Source organism: Penicillium verhagenii (assembly GCF_028828195.1).
Source record: "Penicillium verhagenii strain IBT 33310 chromosome Unknown utg000009l_segment0_segment0, whole genome shotgun sequence".
Classification (NCBI taxonomy): domain Eukaryota; kingdom Fungi; phylum Ascomycota; class Eurotiomycetes; order Eurotiales; family Aspergillaceae; genus Penicillium; species Penicillium verhagenii.
Window position 1 is genome coordinate 1,044,188 of NW_026643173.1, and position 18,975 is coordinate 1,063,162.

Sequence of the window (18,975 nt, forward strand, 5' to 3'; positions counted from 1 at the left end):
AAGTTCGCAATGTCTCAAAATCAAAACGTCCCCTTCGCATCCAGATTACAGCCAATTGTCAAAGTTGTCATCGAGAAAATATCATGGTTTTGCTGGCAGACATTGGAACGAATTTAGCCCTCTCCGTGGCGATTCTCTTCTTCTCTCGCTTTCTCTGGAATTATCTCCGCTCCCCGTTGAAATCCTTCCCAGGCCCCGCTAGCGCCAGCTTCACCAATCTCTGGCGATTGCAAGACGTATTCAAGGGGCGTTGCGATATCACACACAATGCGCTGCACCGGAAATATGGACCAGCCGTGCGTATGGGGCCGAATACACTCAGTCTCTCCGACCCGGCTTTGATCAACCAAGTCTTCACCACAAAAAGTCCATGGCTTAAGGTGAGTTTGTGGTTTTTGAAAATCATGGCCCTGAGTATTTGCTGATTTTGAATACAGAGTGACATGTACAATGTAAACGATGTCGTTGTCGGGGGTATGCGTTTGAAGAATCTGTTCTCCAATCAGGATGAGAAGTGGCACTCGACTTATATCCGTCCGATAAAGAGCCTGTACTCTATGAGCAGAGTTCAAGATGTGGAACAGAACGTGGATATTACCATCAATTTGTTGCTTGATAAGCTCCGAACACACTTTGTGCGCACCGGAAAGCCCTGTGAAATGACTGATTGGATCAACTTCTGTGAGTACTAAGACCCCCTATCAGCTCTAACTGCCAGCTGACCTTCAATACCATAGTTGCTTGGGACGTCATGAGCCAAGCCACATTCTCTCAAGACCTCGGGATTCTCGAAGCTGGAAGCGATCACCAAGGATTTGTCGGAAGATCAAACAAGACACTCGACTACTTCGCATCGGTACATCTCAATCCCCATCCCAGATCAAAGTGACTCAAGAAACGCACACTAACCACTTTTCTCCTCGGACCAGATCTGCCAAATCCCCCTCCTAGACATGCTCTTCGACAAAAACCCCATTATGCGCATCGGCCCCCCAACTTTCGTCTGGGCCAACATCTTCAGCGTCGAACAGCTTCAAAAACGCTACCTCCAAGGCGCCCAAGCAGCCAATAACACCGACTTCCTCTCCAAATTCCTCGAGATCAAAGAGAAAAGCCCCGAGCTAGTCGACGACAACACCGTAATCCTCTACCTGCTCTCCAACGTCCTAGCCGGCAGCGAATCCACCGGGGCCTCCATGTGCGCCGTGATCTACTACGTCCTCAAGAACGAAAACGTTTACAAGAAACTACGCGCCGAGCTCCGTGTCGCTAACCTCTCCCTTCCGGCTAAATGGAAAGACATCCAGGGCCTGACGTATCTTGAGGCTGTGATGCGCGAGGCGATGCGCATGCACCCTGGCGTGGGTCTGATGCTTGAGCGGATCGTCCCGCAGGGCGGTCTCAGCTTGCCGGATGGTCGGTTTGTGCCTGAGGGTACGGCCGTAGGCATGAATCCTTGGGTGATTAATAAGAATGAGGAGGTGTTTGGTGAGAATACGGATGATTTTGTTCCTGAGCGTTGGCTTCAGGGGGCTGGTGAGACGGATGAGGTGTTCCAGGCGCGGTTCTCGAAGATGAAGGGGACGGACTTTGGGTTTGGGGCTGGGTCGCGTGCTTGTTATGGGAGGTATTTGTCGCAGTTTGAGAACTATAAGCTCATTGCGACGCTCTTTAGCACTTTCGATGTGAGTTGATTTTTTTTATCTTTCGTTGGGATTGGTGTGGAATATTTTGCTAACTGTTTTTGTGTAGATGGAGCTGCCGAGTCAGGATCACAAGTGGCAGGTGATCAACTCGTGGTTTGTGCGACAGAAGGACATTCCTGTTCGCTTGATGGAGCGGACGGATGATCCCGTTTCTGTTTAAGTGGCAGCAGATATGATGACCTTACGCTATATTTTGATGGTAATTTTTAAATAGCTGGAACTGAGTTTGGTCTTTGAAAAACTTGATTCTGGGGTACATATGGAGCACTTAAGAAATGAGGACATGGTTGGGAAATTGATTTTAAAGCAAGGTTAGAAACAGTGAAGGTTGAAGGTGGCCAATTTGTGTCAACTTAAATGGAACAATTCAATCTTGAAAGCGATGCAGCAGAGATCCGAAGCAATGCTATTCATCATAAATCACGTATTATTATTAAGATATTCATAACTATATACATAACTGCCATCAACATGTGCATATTAAACAAGCCTATAGGCGCCATATCAAATCATCAACCCATTAAATCCATCAATAACCATTATAAACTTTCCAAGTTCTTTACAAAAACTTGCGCTGAACCTCGACCTTAACACAGCTGGGGTTCTGAGGCTTCTGGGAGCCATTGCCCAAAACCCAGTTCAAAGTCATGTAGGTGTATCCCTCATAGTATGTCTCACAGACATACCAGTTCTTCAGCGACCTGACTGTCTCACCAGTAGGTGGGGTGACAGCATCGTTAAGGTAGCTGTAGATTCCCATAAGTTGGTCTCCGTTGAAGGAGACCTCCTGCTCGTTGTAGCCGGGCTCAAACATGGGCATGGCGACATTTGTGGAGGGATCGCTGTAGAAGCTCATGGGCTCTGACTCGATGAGGTCTGCGATATGTTAGACTGAGTTTGTGGCTTAGAGAGGGGTGTTCGGACGTACCACCGTTGTAGGGCAAGTTGAAGATGAGAACACCGGGAAGGCCGTCACCCTTGATAGGAGCTTCTTCTCCCTTGGTGGTGTTGAAGTAGAAGTGGCCGCTGGGCTGGCCGGCCAAGCAGAGTGACTCGATACCAGCTCCGGAATGGCATCCCGAAAGCTGTTCGCCGTTCAGAGACTTCTTGGCTGCTTGGGTGATAACCAGGTGGAAAGGGTTGGACTGAACGGTTTGCGCGGTGGCAGTTCCGAGGAAGAGGAGGGAAGAGAGAATGGCGATGGACTTCATTTTGATTTGTCGTTGTGTTGGTGTTGGTGTTGGTGTTGGTAGGTGTTGTTTGGGTGGTAGATAGTAGATTATAGTTGTAATGTAGATGAGAGGCGAGAATGGATGAGCTGTTCAGATAATTGCTAGAGAGATGGATGGATATAAGACTGGAAAATATAATGTAGATGGCAAGTTGAAGCCTTATTTATACTTCAACAGGTCCATGGACAGACCCGGATTCCCGGCTACAATGTCCCTGCAGGGTCCTGGAAAATACTAGCGTGAACTGTGATCACCTGGTGAAGTTCAAGTGGATGAGACATTCATGCCTTAGTGCATTTTGACCACTATCGAAATTCGGGCAGATCGTCGGCTTGCCCGCTTAGCTTACTTGTGAATAGGTTGGAAAGTTTCCGGGGGATACCACTATACTGCAAAATCCCCACAATCGTGACTAGTGGATCCGCCTTTTTCGTTCAAAAATAGATGAAATCGAAGGAAAACATAGCAAAAGTGGCAAGGGAAGCGCGGGTTTAGGAGATGGGTAAGGAATGCCGAGGGAACAGCTACGCCACAGTGGAGTATGGGGCCCTACGGTGACTCCGGGGGAGCTGCAGAATGCCACAGAAGGGAAAGTGAAAGAAAAATTCCTTCTCAGGCGAGAGCCGATATGCGTCCACGTGAGGAGCACGGCCCCAAAACAAGGAATAAGCAACGCTAAACAATTGAACTTTTCCCTTAGCGGAAAGGGTTTCGATGTCTCAATTCTTTCAATTCTTTCCTCCAAAAGAATCAAATGGAATTGTATCTCAAATTTTCGAATTCCAGTTTCCTAGAAAAGCGCACTTGGTAAGCCACAAGTTGAGCTTATCTAGCGTTGTTCTATTTTGATCAACGTTGGGTTGAATATAGGTGGAGACCTCGGGTAGAAAGGAAAACAAAAACATTTCCAAGGTTGACAATATTGAACGCTAGAGAGAAAATCCAAGGTTCTCATGGATTCCAAATTGCCATATCATTGCAGTTCGGTGAAAATTCTACAAGTTTATTCATCATATCCCAAGGTTGGAATTGATTTCAGGTTAATCCGCGGGGCCTGCATCTAACGCCCGAAAGTAAAACAAACATTAACCTTCTTCCCACTCGTATTCTCCGAATCATCCTCAAATATGTATGTGCATACATATTGATAGTAGTATGCCTGTGCCCCAGAAGTGGTGCATACTAGTCAATATGTACTATGTACGCCGGCTTATCATTTCCAAGGTTGAGAATGACACTGGGCTTATGGCAGCACCACGCAATGCAACCATGTCATGGAATTTGGCGAAGATGAGAAATCCAGAAAAGCTGACATTTCAGCATGGTCATCAAGCAAAAGCAGAAAAAGCAGTTGAAAATCGTAGATGACCCCGCGGTGGGGTCACGTTCATAGGTTTACTACTAGCATGTATTCAATGGATGTTCAAGGTTTGCCCGTGCATCTGAAAGCATGGGTTTTATATTCACTGGATGTTCCTGATCCGAGACAAATACGAACGGAAGTATCCGAAGGCCTGGAAACATTTCAGGTTGTCTTAATCCTTGCCTTACAATTCGAGTAAGCCATTAAGATCAACTGTCGAAATACTGAGTCATGTGGGAAACTGTGGCCTAAGGCATCAGGTCTTACATAATCCCTCTTATCGCTTATCGTCACTTCCACGGTTGTTGTGCACGTCACCCATTTTGAGCTGCGCGCCCGCGACAATTTCCCTTGTCAAGAGGTATTGATATTGTACCGTGACGGCTCTATACTCACCAGGTCCTGTCAAAAATCAACATGGCACCACAATTCTCTACTGGGCTGAGCATGCCGAATAAAAAGCCAGCCCCGAAGCCAGGAAATCCGCTCGGACAAAAGCGCAAGAACATTTTCGATGACGACTCCGACGATGAAAGCAAACCTAATGACAACAGCGAAGTCGAATTATCTACCCTGGGTGGCCTGGACGATCCAGCTCCGGCCCCCAAACAATCAAAAGCAGGACCGCCACTCAAACGAAAGATGCAACTAGGCGCTGGCAAACCGAGCTCTAAGCCGCTAAACAAGAACTCGATTTTCGCCAACGACGAGGAGGAAGATGAGCAAAAGGATAAAGAACGCCAGGGTGGGGTACAATTCGGGTTAAATCAATCCAAGGCTAAAAATTTCGGCGGTCCTCCCAAAGACTTCACCAACCTCTCTGCGCTACACAGCAGTAGAAAGCACGCGAAAGAGGCCGAAGAACTGGACCCTTCAATCTACTCCTACGATGCCATCTACGATAGTCTGCACGCCAAGCCCGACAAGTCCAAATCCGAGGCCAAGAGTGAAGTACCAAAGTACATGGAAAACTTGCTACGGAGCGCTGAAATCCGCAAACGAGACCAGCTCAGAGCGCGCGACCGACAACTGGCACAGGAACGTGAAGCCGAGGGTGACGAATTTGCAGACAAGGAAAGCTTCGTTACGGGCGCCTACAAGGCCCAGCAGCTCGAGATGCGCAAGGTTGAAGAAGAAGAGGCAAAGCGGGAGAAGGAGGAAGAAGAGCGACGGAAGAAGAATGGCGGATCTGGGATGGTTGGTTTCTATCGTGACGTCTTGTCGCGAGATGAAGCCAAGCACAGCGAGATTGTCAAAGCTGCAGAAGAGGCAGCTCGACGAGTCAAGGATGGAGAGCTTCCCGCTGACACCGCAGCCGACGCTTCAGCAGAAAAAACAGAGGCTCAGAAGGCGGCGGAGCTTAATGCACATGGTGCTCGTATTACGGTCAACGACGAAGGCCAGGTTGTTGATAAGCGCCAACTGCTATCTGCTGGCTTGAACGTGGCTCCGAAGCCGAAGACCGACGCTGCAAAGTCGGCTACTGCTCGTGGACCGGTGGGACGCACTGGGCCTCCTGCTGGCTACCAAGCAGGTCGTGGTGCCCAGCGCGCTCGCCAGACCGAGATGGTCGCACAGCAATTAGAGGATCGTGCTCGGCAGGAGGAGGAAGCCGAAGCAGCGAAACAAAAAGAGATGGCAGAAAAGAATCGCAGTCGCAAGACGGAAGGGGAGGTTTCCAGTGCCAAAGAGCGGTTCTTGGCCCGAAAGAGAGAGCGAGAGGAGGCTGCTGCTGCCGCAAAGAAAGCCAAATGAACCACGCCATTTCTGGGGAAATATATGGTGTCCACCACCTGCATACTGGGCGTCTAGAAGGGATTTTTTGGATCAATTGATGGGGTTGTACCTATAATAGTTGACGGCGTTGCGGACTGGCTTGTATATACTATGTATGCATTTTTGACTTTGAACATTTGAAAATCGGGATTCATACTATTGATTGATCCATATACATCCACATGATCAATTCAAGAGCCTTCCAATCAATCAATTACATATGTATATGATGTCTAAAAATTCAATGTTCAAATGACGTTTGAATGTACTAGTATAAATTTCAAATCTTCCAACAAATCAATTAGACCTATGTCAACTGGTAGCACTTGAGTGCCCTTGAGTTCAACATTTGTTAGGTATGTAGTACTATTCAAGAAAATGCTCCTTCTTCCTCCTCCATCAATGTGGGCGTAATTTACTTGCATATGTATGTTGCTCACATACATATGTATGTAACATTTGAAAGTGGTCAACTGGTGGTAGCCTCCAGATGATGTATTGATATATATACATGTAAGGGCATCCACCCATTTACAAAGTCAACTACGGTAGAGATGAGCAGCCCTCATTCCTACGAATATTTCCTCCACACTTGATAAACTACTAATTAGTAACCTTGAAATATATAACCTTACTATGCATACATATTGTAGATGAAGCAAAACTTTGCATGGGATGCGTAATCTCCAAAACGATCCACAGATGGATGCATGTGATATCCAACTAAAGTAAATTCAGATTGACCTAGTAGTACCTGAAAGTCACGTTATTCAGGGAATAATCTTTATTTATCACTCATGACTCATCGTAAATAGTCATCTCTTTGACGTTTCTTGGTTTTGTAAAGTGAATTTTATATGTACAAAATTTCCAAGCGTCAGAGTACATACTGCAGGTTCAGCCAATCAGATTCTCGACAACCAGGAGCCGCGGAGTCCCAAACAGGTTTAGATCAAACCTACCCTTAACCCCGGCTGACATCAGCAATGAGTCAAAAGTCACATGACATACCCCTACAATCTGGCGGAAGAACTACTTAATCCGGCCGTCCACACTCGCTAAGCCCGCCCCACACTGTCGCACTCCCAATTTTGCAACTCCATCGTCAAAGAGCGAATCGTCTCCAACCCCCTTCAACAAATCGTTCATCCCAGTCCGTTCAACGCCAAAAATCATCCAATATGGGTAAGGTTCACGGATCTCTCGCCCGTGCCGGTAAGGTCAAGGCTGCCACTCCTAAGGTCAGTGAATCATCGAACCCTCAAAACGAACTCCTGCGCCACCACGATCTCCGTCGCCGCCAGGACGCCCGCCAGAATCGCCATTTTAACCAATATATTTGAATCCAGGTTGAGCCCCAGGAGAAGAAGAAGAACCCCAAGGGCCGCGCCTACAAGCGTGTCCTCTACACCCGCCGCTTCGTGAACGTTGTCATGACCGGTGGCAAGCGCAAGGTACATACCGACTGATCCCATCCACACACACATCCACACAAATCACACAAACATACACCACCCAACCCAACAAGAACAACCATCGAAAAGACCCGAACCCAAGAATACCCCGCCATATATCAATATGGATACGGATATGGATTCGCCACACGAATTACAGGACCAGGAACAGAAGGCTGACAAATTGCCCTAACCAGATGAACCCCAACCCCGGCGCTTAAGTCGATGCATCTTGATAAACAAAAACCCCGAGGCGTGGAAGGAGGTCGGATCCCACGATTTTGAAAAACATTCGCGAGACTCGACACCGCTACGGCCCCATCGAAACGAAGGCTCACCAGGTTCGGCTGGCTACTTGTACGGATGATATCATGCTGCGTTTCATTTTGAATTTTCGGCAACGAACGCTTTTTTGAGGGGTGGAACATGGAAATGGATGAATACCACATGGTGGCCTGAGGATGAAACTTTTCTGGCTAGGAGCGAGCTGCTTAATGGGTAGGCTGCGCTTGGGATGGTCGATTTCAACTCGTACATAGGCTATTCCATGCATTGCATTTCCGATCCTTGAGTGGAATCTCGCTATACAACTGTATGTGCCTAGATCTTGCGGAGATTGCGTTCTTGTGGGCATTATGCCACTCTTGGACGGAATGGGGCTCTTGAGTTTCCTGCGATTACAGTCCTCGGGTGGCCAGATGACCCCTGTAGTTTCCGTATGACCGGGACTTTTGCCTGTTCTGGATCTAGAGATGCTATATTCTGCTATGGTTGGAGTGGTCCTGCTTTCTCAGGGAATCACTTGATCAAACCAGAGTATCAAAGTAGATCGTACGAAACCTATGTACTGCCATCCTGATTGATGTCTATGAAATGGGTCCAGCACTGCGCCCGCAATCGCAAGATAAACAAACTGCCTTGTCGAAGTTGAGTATCGAGATAGAGGAAGCCACTTATCAGCTCAGTCTGACTTTGGGAAACAACATTCAAGTTCCTTATAAGGGCAGATTGGCCATGCAAATAGTAACTGCGAGTACTACGTGTAGACGGGTATAATCTACTATTCACGATTGATCGACGCGCAGGAACAACTTTATTTGGCCGGGTCATATAGTACAAGAACCTGTTAAACAACATCCCGAGGTCCCAAGCGAATTGGCGTCTGTGATAGTACATCCTTCTTCTCAAGGTTTCTCTTCCCCAGCCGAAACCAACTCCTTTTCAAATGTCGGTCTCAAGCTCTCCATGTCGCAAATCATGATGTTCCATGTAGCACATCATCCAACAAGGAGCCCAACACGGGCACGTCCGTCAATAAATCGTCAACGCGAATGGGGTCGTCTCTTTGAACTAGCGAGCGTTCCACCGCTGAGTGTTCGACAAAGCCATCCTGGTTTGATGTGGTGGTAGAAAAAGCCGTCGGTGCGGCTGCAGCATTGCTGCTTAGAAAGGTGAGGGTAGACAAGATGAAGACGATAATATATTGCATTGTGGACTGTGATTGTCGAGTGCACAATTCCGTTGGGCTTGCGAGGTTGAGTGAGGGAGGAAGTGAATTGATTGATGGAGGTAATATCGTTGTCAACAACGGTCTTTTTGAGCACGGAGGAACTTGTGTATCTTGAGGACGTAAATAGTGACTCGGTAGAGGTTTGTATCTATAGTTTATAGGCTATAGCTGCTATGCTTCAAGTGACGCAAGGGGTAATCTCGCATTCTTGACGCTGCTCGCCCTGTGGGCTAGATCACGATCGATCAACAGTAAATGAGTACGGATGCGATATCCGTCCATAATCAAGCTTCCAACACAAAGCCACTAACAACTGGCATATACTACATGTGGAACCGCACGCAAAGCGGCCACTCGGCACTTATTGCAGGCTCAACCACAACAACATTCCATCCATAACATTTGAATTCGTTGGACCACATTCCATGGCTTACATGCTCACTCAAGTCAAGCAATTGAACCCGATGCTAGTCCGGCGTTACTTTTCAAACCAGCGGTCCGTTCACTCCCCAGATCGGCAATTCTAACTGAACTTGGCTTTTTTAAAGTTTCTAGAAAACAGAAGTGATTGGCATGAAGTGATACTTATTATATTGTCTTGTCGAATAACACACCGTTTTCGGGGCATTTATACATACTAACCTCCAGAAGGATAAGCCAAAACAATTAGACGTTTATGGAGTTATTCCTCATAAAGCAATTGATGATATGTATAAGAAACTCGAAGAAGTTTAATTTGGAAGTCCAAGGAATGCCTGCGTGCAGCACGATTCAAGTGACAAGGGTGTCTAGTACAGACTGCTACGAATTGGGAGTCCATTATTCGCATTGAACCACTTCTCAATTTGATCACAAGCCACCGGTCAGCGTTTGTTCCCAATGAATGCCAATAAATGCATCGTTTAGACCGTCCTAACCTTCTACTCGTCAATCGATGTTATGAGGCAGAATGACATAATTGGCCGATGACCTTACCGACTAGAAAGCAAATCCCGGTATCTATTAGTACATGTGCGGCATGATCTCATGAGTAGCCGGGACCTTCGGGATGAGCGTCTAGAAGTGAGAGATATTGGAGGGAAATGACCTCACAATGCAATTTACCCATGGATCGCGGGGCTCGCGTTGAGGTTAAATTTAGGGTGGTGCGGATGACTAAGCGCCACTCAACCTCACCTCGTGTGCTTTCTTCTCTCTTGCTCTTCTTAGGGAGAAAAAGTCTTTACGTCACTCAGAGAACCTCGTGTGGGATACCCGTCCACTTGTGCTCCATTGTTTCCACAATGTACACATTTACCCCACATTCATACATTTGAAGTCATTTATGAGCTCAGTTTCTATACCATCGTCATGGGTATGCTTGCCTTCTGAAGACGCCAACTTCCAATGCGTGCGCTAGATAATCATCGTTAGCAATTGAAGCCAATTGCAGACAAACATATCAGACTACCAAGATCACACAGAAGATAGCTCAATCTGAAAATTACTATGGCTTTGGATCTGGCCATCAATATAAACAGTGACGACGCAGAAAGTTTGTGGAGACATCACCTGCTCGAAAAGATCCACCTGGGCTGTTGATAGCTGCCCTTGCGCATCATCGACTTTACTATCATACTGGTACCGATGTATTCAACGCCCTCAGTTACTCATTTGATCCGCTTGCAGTCCTTGGAACAGACCAAAATCATGGCATGGCTCGTCCCCAGCCGGTTCGAACCGCATCCAAAGTCTCTTACTTGGTATGGACCCCTCGATGCTGGGGGTTAATTTCGGCAACCCCGAGCTGATTCATGATGCAATAATAAGAGGAGGTTCTGAGCTTGGCTACTTACTACTTATTCCCGTCGAACCTGACTTACTTTTTACCCTTTTCTTTTCATCATTCCTGAATATTTACAAACTGAACTCAACGACTTATGATAACATCAATCTACTTTTTTTGACGACGTCACAATTTCTTTCCGCCTCACAAAACATACCTTATTATTCTACTCAATTATATCTCACCGTATACGATAACACATACACACCAACATCATGTCCAACCCTATGAACACCGAACCCGATTCCGAGCAGGTAAGCCAGGGTAGCAGCTCCTGGTTTACCAAGAAAATTAGCAGAAAAATGTCTTTGGGCCACTCTAAAGAATCATCGTCCAAAGAAACTACTGGTCAAAGTGGTATTGAGCAGCAAGCTAGGGACAAGGGAGAGGAGATCAAGAGCGATCTTACCTCTGGGGATACCGGCGGTCTGAAAGACTTGACTGGAAAGGGAGAAAACATTAAGAATACCGCTATCAAGGAAGACGCAAGTGGAGCCATGGAAGAAACTGGCTTGGACAGAGAAAATATCGACAAGAAGAGTTTTGACGAGGTTGGCCATCGACTCTTTGGCAGCCGAGGATTTGGCCCGAATCGCGATATCAAAAAGGGTCCTATCACGGAGGGATTTGAAGGAACGGACCAGAGAGATACGGGACAAGATCTTATCGGGGCCACCGCATCTGGATCCGGAGCAGGAACAACAGAAGCTACTGGTTCTGGTTCTGGTTCTGGATATGGAGCAGGAACAGCAGGAGCAGCAGGAGCCGCAAAAACAGCAGGAGCAAGCACCGGAGCTGGCCTGCTTGGAGCTACTATCGCAACTGGATCGCCCATGTACAAATCCAAGTCTGATACTGGAGCAACGGCTGCTGGTTCCAGCAATGCAGGCTTGCGCAAAGGCTTGATCGAAAAGCCCAGTGTGGCTGGCGGAACTTTCACCGACAATTCGATGAACCAGGAGCTCTACAGCCAAGCACATATTAGTTCAGACGTTTTTGGCGATAAGAACGGCCTACAAAACACCTCTTCAGGTGGCCATGTCTTTACTTCCCCGGGAATTGAACAAAAGCTTGCCGAGAGGAGGAGACTCAGCACGGAAGGCCGACACCATGAGAAGCACAAATCCATGCGAGAGGGAGGAGGAATCAGTCAAGGTGCAATTGGTGGTGCGGCCCTCGGTGGTGCTGCTATCGGTGGCGCCAGTGGCATGGGCAGAGGTGGCATCAGTCAACAAGCAAGTGCAGCCGGGCAGTCAAACAAAGGAAAGTCGACAACTCAGGCTCGCATGATAGGTATTGCTGGCGGAGGCCTTTTGCAAGACATTGGTCCAGGCGCTTCTCGCAAACGAGGACTCTCTCAGGGTGGCATGGGCCAAGGCCCCGTGACCCGTGGCAAGACCACTACCACCACGACGACCAGGTCGGCTGCACAGAGCAGCACGGTTGCAGGAGGATCGCGCACAATCATGAGCTTAGGCTCCAGCCACAAGGTGACTGTGCTCCAAGAGAAGGTTCAAGCCGTTTCGCAGAAATGCAAGACTCAACTGGGCGGCTCTGCCAGCGAGATCAGTCTGCGCAGCCCGACCGTGGATTCTTTCTTCGACTCGGTGGCTAGAGAACGTCTCCGCTGGATGCCTCGTGATGGAAGTAGACTTGACTGCTGCCTTCGATGGGCCTCGCGGCTGGCATACGCAGTCGACAATCTACGGGAGTCGATCGGTGCTTTCGCTCCTGGAGCAAATGAAGCCGCGAAGCTTATTTGGGGTTTCGAAACCATGCTCCTGGAGGTAAGCAAACCAAGTTTTTGAAGGGCAAGTATGTATTCAAATTGACTAACCTAACTACCAGTCTGATATCGACAACACGGACATATTCGAGAGTGTGTTTGGCAGATACGGTCGTGTTGCCGTGGGCATTCGTCTACTGCTTCAGTACGAGAGTGTCTACAAGCCATCTCCGCAGCTCCAGCCCGAAGCCGCTGCCGTCTTTGCCGATCTCCTGGAGATGGTCTGTAGTACCACAATCAGTTGCGTCGAAGGATTCAAAGCCAAGGAAACCGACACCGTCATCAGCCACAATGTTGATGCGGCTTTTGTTACCTACGCTACCCGCTTCTCGACCCACTGGAATGCCATCGTCGAGTCTGCAACCTCCGATACAGTGATGCAGAGCACGTTGATTTATGCAAGTGAAGAACTTGGCAGTCTTCGCCAGTTCCTCGGTGTGCAGGATCGTCCTCTGCAGTTCATTCTCGACTCTCGTAGTCATACTTTGGCTGAGGGATCTTTCGAGTGGTTTAACAACACCCTGTATGACTTCACCGTGGGCAAGCCACCCGTCTTGTTGGTCACCGGTGGATCTGGCTCTGGAAAGAGTGCGATGGCACAGTGGACTGTCGACCGAATGCAGGAATCCTCGGAGCATGAAGGCTGGAATGTGATTCCTTACACCATCCGTAAGCATAGAAGGCCCATTTTCGGAATTTCACGCTAACATGTACAGGCGCCGACATCCCCGTTGCAACGCTGCCGTTGCGGATTCTGAAAGGTATCTTGCACCAGATGCTGGATCACTGTGTCATTGAAAAGAGTATCCAAGAGGACATTCTTTTCTATGTGGCAAAGGCAGCTCAAAGCGCTCTCGATGGTGCCGGGGAAGCGGAAGTCGAGGACAGTCTTTGGAAGGGCATTCGCACTGGACTCGAGTCTGATATTCAGTACATGTTCGTGGTCGACGGCCTTGACCAGATCAAGGGCGGTGACCCGGATGCCACTGAGTTCATGGACAAGTTCAGCGACGTTTTGGCTCAGCAGAACGAGGGCTCGAAGATGATCGTCTTCACTCGACCCCTCAAATCGACGATGAGCTCCCGTAGCATCCAGCATTTCACTATGCAGCCATCCCAGACCATGACTGATCTGGAAGCCTATGTCCACAAGAAGCTTGCACCCGGATTTGAGTCCGACACGGCAATGAGCAATGGTCAGCTCGATACCGCTGTATCCACTATCGTCAAGAGATCTCAGGGCTCTTTTAGCTGGGCTGAGATGGCTGTTGAGTATGCTCGACAGCAGAGAACTCCAGGCCAGGCTATTCAATCTGTGCAGGGACTGCCTCAGTCTATGCCAGAGCTGCTCGACTTCCATATGAAGCATCTGGATCTCAGCCAAAATGAGGCGAAATGCGTCATGTCATGGCTTGCCGCCGCCGAGCGACCCTTGCTGGTTGAAGAAGTTGAACAGCTTTTGGCTGTTGACGCGAAGACAACAACGTTCGCATCACGCTTCTCTCGCGAGGATAGTGGATGGAGAAAATCTTTAAGTCCTATCGTTATGACTCGTGACGGTGTCGTTTCTTTCGCCCACACCTGCATTCGCGATCACATCCTCAATCAAGCTAGGTCGGCTAGTGCCAAAGCACCGTTGAACCTAAAGGAGGCCCACTACGACCTCCTTACGAGATGTCTCGCATGGGTGCAGCTCAGTGTTCGAGAGGAGACTGACGTCTCCATGGACAAGCTGAGCATGGAAGAGCGCAATCGCCTCTTCGACAGATATGTCATCTTGGAGTACACTGCTCGATACTGGCTTTCGCACCTCCTCTCTTCCCAATTGGTAACCGATGAGGGCGAATTCTCATTCAACGCGAACTTCAGAAAGCTAGTCCCTGTGACTGTTCTTTTTGCTCGTCTTGAATTGACCTGTCGCGAGTCGCAGTTCACTCGATCCAGTGTGGTTGAACTGTATCGACTGGCGACAGACATTCGCCGATTGGTCCTAGGTGAAAAATCAAAGGCACTGCTTCAAAGCTTGCTACTCAGCGCTCGTGTCTCCAAGTACGCGCATGCTAGTCACGCTGATGAGCACTGCTACGAGGCTTGGAAGCTCAGTCAAGAGCTGCTTGGCCAGTCCGCCACTATCACCTTGACATGTGCCGAGATGATGACAGAGTCATTCACTGAGCGAGGCACCATGACTTCCCAACAAGAGGACATCATGAAGTATTTGATTTTGACCGATTCAGAGATTACCGGCGTCGAATTCAGTCACCGTCTCAAGTACCTTGGAATAATTGTGGAAATGTACAAGTACCGATCCGAGCAAGTTTCTGCCCACACTATCTCCAAGCAATTCTACCAGCAGGTTCTCACGAAGTACGGTACCAACTCGAGTCAGTCTTCGGAGACTGCAGATTTCCTGACCAGCGAGTTCTCTGAGACCGGAAGTGATGAAATGAGCCGCGACATTGCACGAACCAAATACGATAACGTGGTTCGTACAATGGAAATTACTGATGAGCGTCGCATCAAGTACACCTTGTACATGGCCCAGTTGTACGAGCAACAGGGTGAAAAGGCCCAAGCCCAGGGCATGCTGTCTAGTCTGTGGGCTGGTCTTAACTCCCGGGACATTGACTCTGTTGATATGATGGACAAGAAGGCCAACGTTGCTCTCGTTTATTACCAATTCCTGCGCCGCCAGGGCAGAAGCGACGAGGCCGAGGTCATAATCCGCGAACTTGTCGCAGATCTCGAGGTTACTGGCATCCACTCTCAGGAAATGATGCAGCGCGTGCAGCTGCTTCGCGCCGAGACTCGCGAAATGCACATGTACAGCCTGGATCGCTCTTTGTCCATCCTGACGTGGCGCTACTACAAGGAGATGAATATGGAATACACGGCCGAAGCCACAGCTCTGGCTCTATCTCTTGCTGAGAGTATGGCTAACACCGTTTCTATTGAGGACAGCAATTCTCTTTCTGGAAGAGACCGCAGACTGATGGTTGAGCTTTTGGATTCCATCACCTCGTCGTCGAGCAACCTCTCCGTGTCAACATTGATCCTTTGCCACAATCTGGCTAGCATTTATGTCCGCGAAGAGGACTGGATCGAAGCCAGCGACTGCTCCAAGGCTGTTTTGCAACACGTCTGGCCTACGGTTGAGCAAGCTGGTTCCCACAAGATGTTCTCGACGGAGCTTGCTCCTCCGATCGCAGATCTTGCTCTCATTCTTGCATACTGCCACATTCGCAGACTGCATCTGGAACAGGCTACTATCGTGTACGAGAATGCATTTGGATCGCTCGTGGCATCTGACAGGGTTCCCGTACCTTCGGTGCTCGCTGTTGCCAAGGCCGTTGTTGAATTCTACGAGACCACCTTCCAGTTCACAAGAGCTTTGACTCTTCTGCATTCGGTCAGCAATTTCTTGACTGGCAGACTAGGCGAGACTCACAAGCATACGATCGAGAACTTCTATCTCGAGGCTGCGCTCGCCAACCGTCTTGAGATGACGCATGAGGCCAAGAGCACTTACCAGCGCATCTACAGCTGCACCACAACCGACGGCAAGGTTTCTCCCGAGGGATTTGAAGCTGCCATTGCACTTGTGTCCCTTTACGAGAAGGAGCTGCAGTGGGATGCTGCCCTCGACGTTTACCGCCACATGTGGCCTACCGTCGTTATTGAAGATAGCATGAACACCTACGACCGCCTCAGGGTCGAAAAGATGCTCGAAAAGACTTACATCGGCTACATGTCGATTCTGACCACCCGCATCAAGACCAGTAACTTCTCGGAGCAATACAAGGTTGCCTCGGAATACGTGACAACCTGCAGCAATGTCTACGGTCCCACGCACCAGAAGACCCTGAGCGCGACTCTTCTCTTGGCCGAGCTGTGCGAGACTAACGAGCAGTATATCGATCAGGCCATTTCGCTCTATAAGAAGCCGTTCCAGACTACCGAGTGGGTTCCAACTTCGCAGTCGTCGAAGGGTCTGGATCAAATGACCGCACCACTGCCCATCACTCTCAAGCACAAGCTCGCTCAGCTCTTCGTCCGCAAGCGCGATTCCACCATGGAAGCCCGCTCCCTCTACACAGAGGAATTCCAGCTGGCGAAGAAGACACAGGGCTCCTTCTCCACCACGACTCTCTCGTGGCTCCGCGAACTTGCCCTCGCTCATTCCCGCCAGGGAACGCACACTTCGGTCCAGCAAGGCTGCGCTATCCTTCACACTTACGTCACTGACGTCCTCCACGCAGGTGGTGAATCGAGCATGACAAAGGAATGGGCTCGCAAGATCGCTGCAATCTACCTCGAGTGTGGCTTCATCGAAGGTGGTAACAGCATGCTTGATGAGCTTCGCCAGCGTGTGATCTACGGCTCCGACACCTCGGTCATGACGCTCGGAGAACGGCGGGATGCTGTCTTCGTCGCTGCCTTTGAGGAAGCCTTCGGTCGCCGCGCAAGCTACGACCAGATCATGAGCGAGATGGCTCGCGAGATGCAGACACAGCAGTCCTTTACGAAGAATCTGTCAGGTCATGACTTCATCCCGACGCTTATCTCTGGTGACCGACTCGCGACCCTACAGACGGAGCAGAAGCGCACTCGTGTTTCGAAAGAGACGCGCACCAGGACCTACGAATACTTCTGCACTACGCTGTCTGCGACTAAGGTTGCCGACCGCAAAATTGTGCAGCAGTTCTACAGTATCTGCTTGCGCGAGGTGCGGACCGAGAACTACAACACCAATATTCTGAACACGACGACCAGTCTCGTGCGCGACCTTTGCAACGGGAGCAAGTTCACCGATGCAAGTGACGTGACAGGTGTCCTGCACTCGTTCCTGCATCTCACGGACGGGTTGAACAACTACGATAGCATCATCACTGCTACGAAGCTATGCTTGTATCTCAGCGGACACCAGGCCACCCGCTGCCAAAACGAGAAGATCTCCAACGAGATGTCCATGAAGTCCAAGCTGCTTCTCCAGGAACTCCTGGCTTCCTCCAAGAGCCTCGGCATCGAGATAGTCGATCTCCCCTTCCACGAGCTCAACGACATCATCACTCTGCTGGGCGAACACGAGATGTTCGACGACCTCGAAGCAATCCTGACCCAACTCTGGACCTCCCGGATCGTCCAACGAACATGGACCCCAGACGTGGTTGTCTGGATTGGCCGCCGCCTCGTCGAAACACGTTTCTGTCGCGGCGCAATCGAGTCCTCGATCCAGCTATGTCGCGATATCTGCTACAATCTCCGCCAGGTATGGGGAAGTTACGACAACGTCACGTTGGAAATGACGAAGTTGCTCTCCGGCCTCTTCACTGCATCGGGCGATCATGCATCTGCGGCTACGCTGCACGAAGGTGTGCTCCATGATCTACTGAATGACTCCGACGCCAAGTCGGATCCGGAGGCAGCGGACGCGGCGTCGCAGCATATCGAGTTGATGCGTCGGGCCCAGAGCCGTCTTGGTAGTAGCTCAAATGTTGCGAGATCCTCCGCGCATGCGGATCTAGTTGAGCAGGTCACAGAGCAGTTCGGTTTGTCTGGCAAGATGACGGGTGCTGGGGCGGCGCACGGGGATTCATTTGGTGTTTGGTCTAGACCAAGACGGTTCAGTATTGATATCGAGGACTTGGATGACCAGGGACAGATGCACCATAATCATCTAAGGGAATCGAGCGGAGCTGGTATTATGAGTGGTTCTGGAGCGAGAAGAATCTCGGTGCAGGCACTATAATATAGGTGATGGGGGAGAAACAAATTGATGAATGAGTTGGACTTCTCTTTGTATTGTTGGTGTTCTGGGATTTTGAAAAAGGATTGAAGATGATTATGGAGGACTAAATTGTGTATCTATGTGTACTATGTCACTATTTTGAATATTTTAATGTTGAGTTCAGTTTTAATTAAGAAATATCCATATATTCTTGAATTTTTCAAATAAATTCTAAACCACGTGTGCACAACTCCCAATTGATCCATATGAGGACAAAAATCGTATAAAAACCATGTGCATGATCACGTACGACCATCACGTGAATCTTGGGGTTTAGGGTGTTTTAGGGTGTTTTAATAACGCGCGGTCCTCATACATAGAAAAACATGTAAGTCTCTAGCTCTAAAAGAAAGCATTTTCACTTCACAAACATTCAAATGTTCATGGATAGAATTTATACTACCTTAGTCTAGATGGACTATGTACATTGATGGATCGGAATATACAGTTTCGAAATTCCAGAGACAAAAAACATTAGTTGTGTCACCCCAGTAGGAGGCATCTATAACATAATTTATGAAAGTAGAATTTCAAG

The 18,975-nt window shown here is 49.0% G+C and overlaps 6 protein-coding genes across 6 annotated transcripts; 4 read left to right on the forward strand and 2 right to left on the reverse strand.

Annotated features, from left to right (window-relative positions):
• Positions 1-83: 83 nt before the first annotated feature.
• N7466_009444 (cytochrome P450) lies at positions 84-1,866 on the forward strand (the record flags this gene model as incomplete). The annotated part of the gene is made up of 5 exons (XM_057168833.1): positions 84-380; positions 438-681; positions 738-856; positions 930-1,685; positions 1,753-1,866. The coding sequence occupies 5 exons, from the start codon at positions 84-86 to the stop codon at positions 1,864-1,866; spliced, it is 1,530 nt and encodes a 509-aa protein (XP_057017539.1).
• A 399-nt stretch (positions 1,867-2,265) lies between these two features.
• On the reverse strand, positions 2,266-2,917 carry N7466_009445 (uncharacterized protein; the record flags this gene model as incomplete). Its single annotated transcript, XM_057168834.1, has 2 exons — positions 2,266-2,582; positions 2,635-2,917. 2 exons carry the CDS (start codon positions 2,915-2,917, stop codon positions 2,266-2,268), a joined length of 600 nt encoding a protein of 199 aa, XP_057017540.1.
• A 1,801-nt stretch (positions 2,918-4,718) lies between these two features.
• Positions 4,719-6,056, forward strand: N7466_009446 (splicing regulator NSRP1-like domain-containing protein; the record flags this gene model as incomplete). The annotated part of the gene is made up of 1 exon (XM_057168835.1): positions 4,719-6,056. The coding sequence occupies one exon, from the start codon at positions 4,719-4,721 to the stop codon at positions 6,054-6,056; it is 1,338 nt and encodes a 445-aa protein (XP_057017541.1).
• Positions 6,057-7,258: 1,202 nt separating this feature from the next.
• On the forward strand, positions 7,259-7,546 carry N7466_009447 (40S ribosomal protein eS30; the record flags this gene model as incomplete). Its single annotated transcript, XM_057168836.1, has 2 exons — positions 7,259-7,318; positions 7,427-7,546. 2 exons carry the CDS (start codon positions 7,259-7,261, stop codon positions 7,544-7,546), a joined length of 180 nt encoding a protein of 59 aa, XP_057017542.1.
• A 1,240-nt stretch (positions 7,547-8,786) lies between these two features.
• N7466_009448 (uncharacterized protein) lies at positions 8,787-9,020 on the reverse strand (the record flags this gene model as incomplete). The annotated part of the gene is made up of 1 exon (XM_057168837.1): positions 8,787-9,020. One exon carries the CDS (start codon positions 9,018-9,020, stop codon positions 8,787-8,789), a length of 234 nt encoding a protein of 77 aa, XP_057017543.1.
• A 2,061-nt stretch (positions 9,021-11,081) lies between these two features.
• N7466_009449 (uncharacterized protein) lies at positions 11,082-18,401 on the forward strand (the record flags this gene model as incomplete). Its single annotated transcript, XM_057168838.1, has 3 exons — positions 11,082-12,653; positions 12,715-13,321; positions 13,369-18,401. The coding sequence occupies 3 exons, from the start codon at positions 11,082-11,084 to the stop codon at positions 18,399-18,401; spliced, it is 7,212 nt and encodes a 2,403-aa protein (XP_057017544.1).
• Positions 18,402-18,975: the final 574 nt, after the last annotated feature.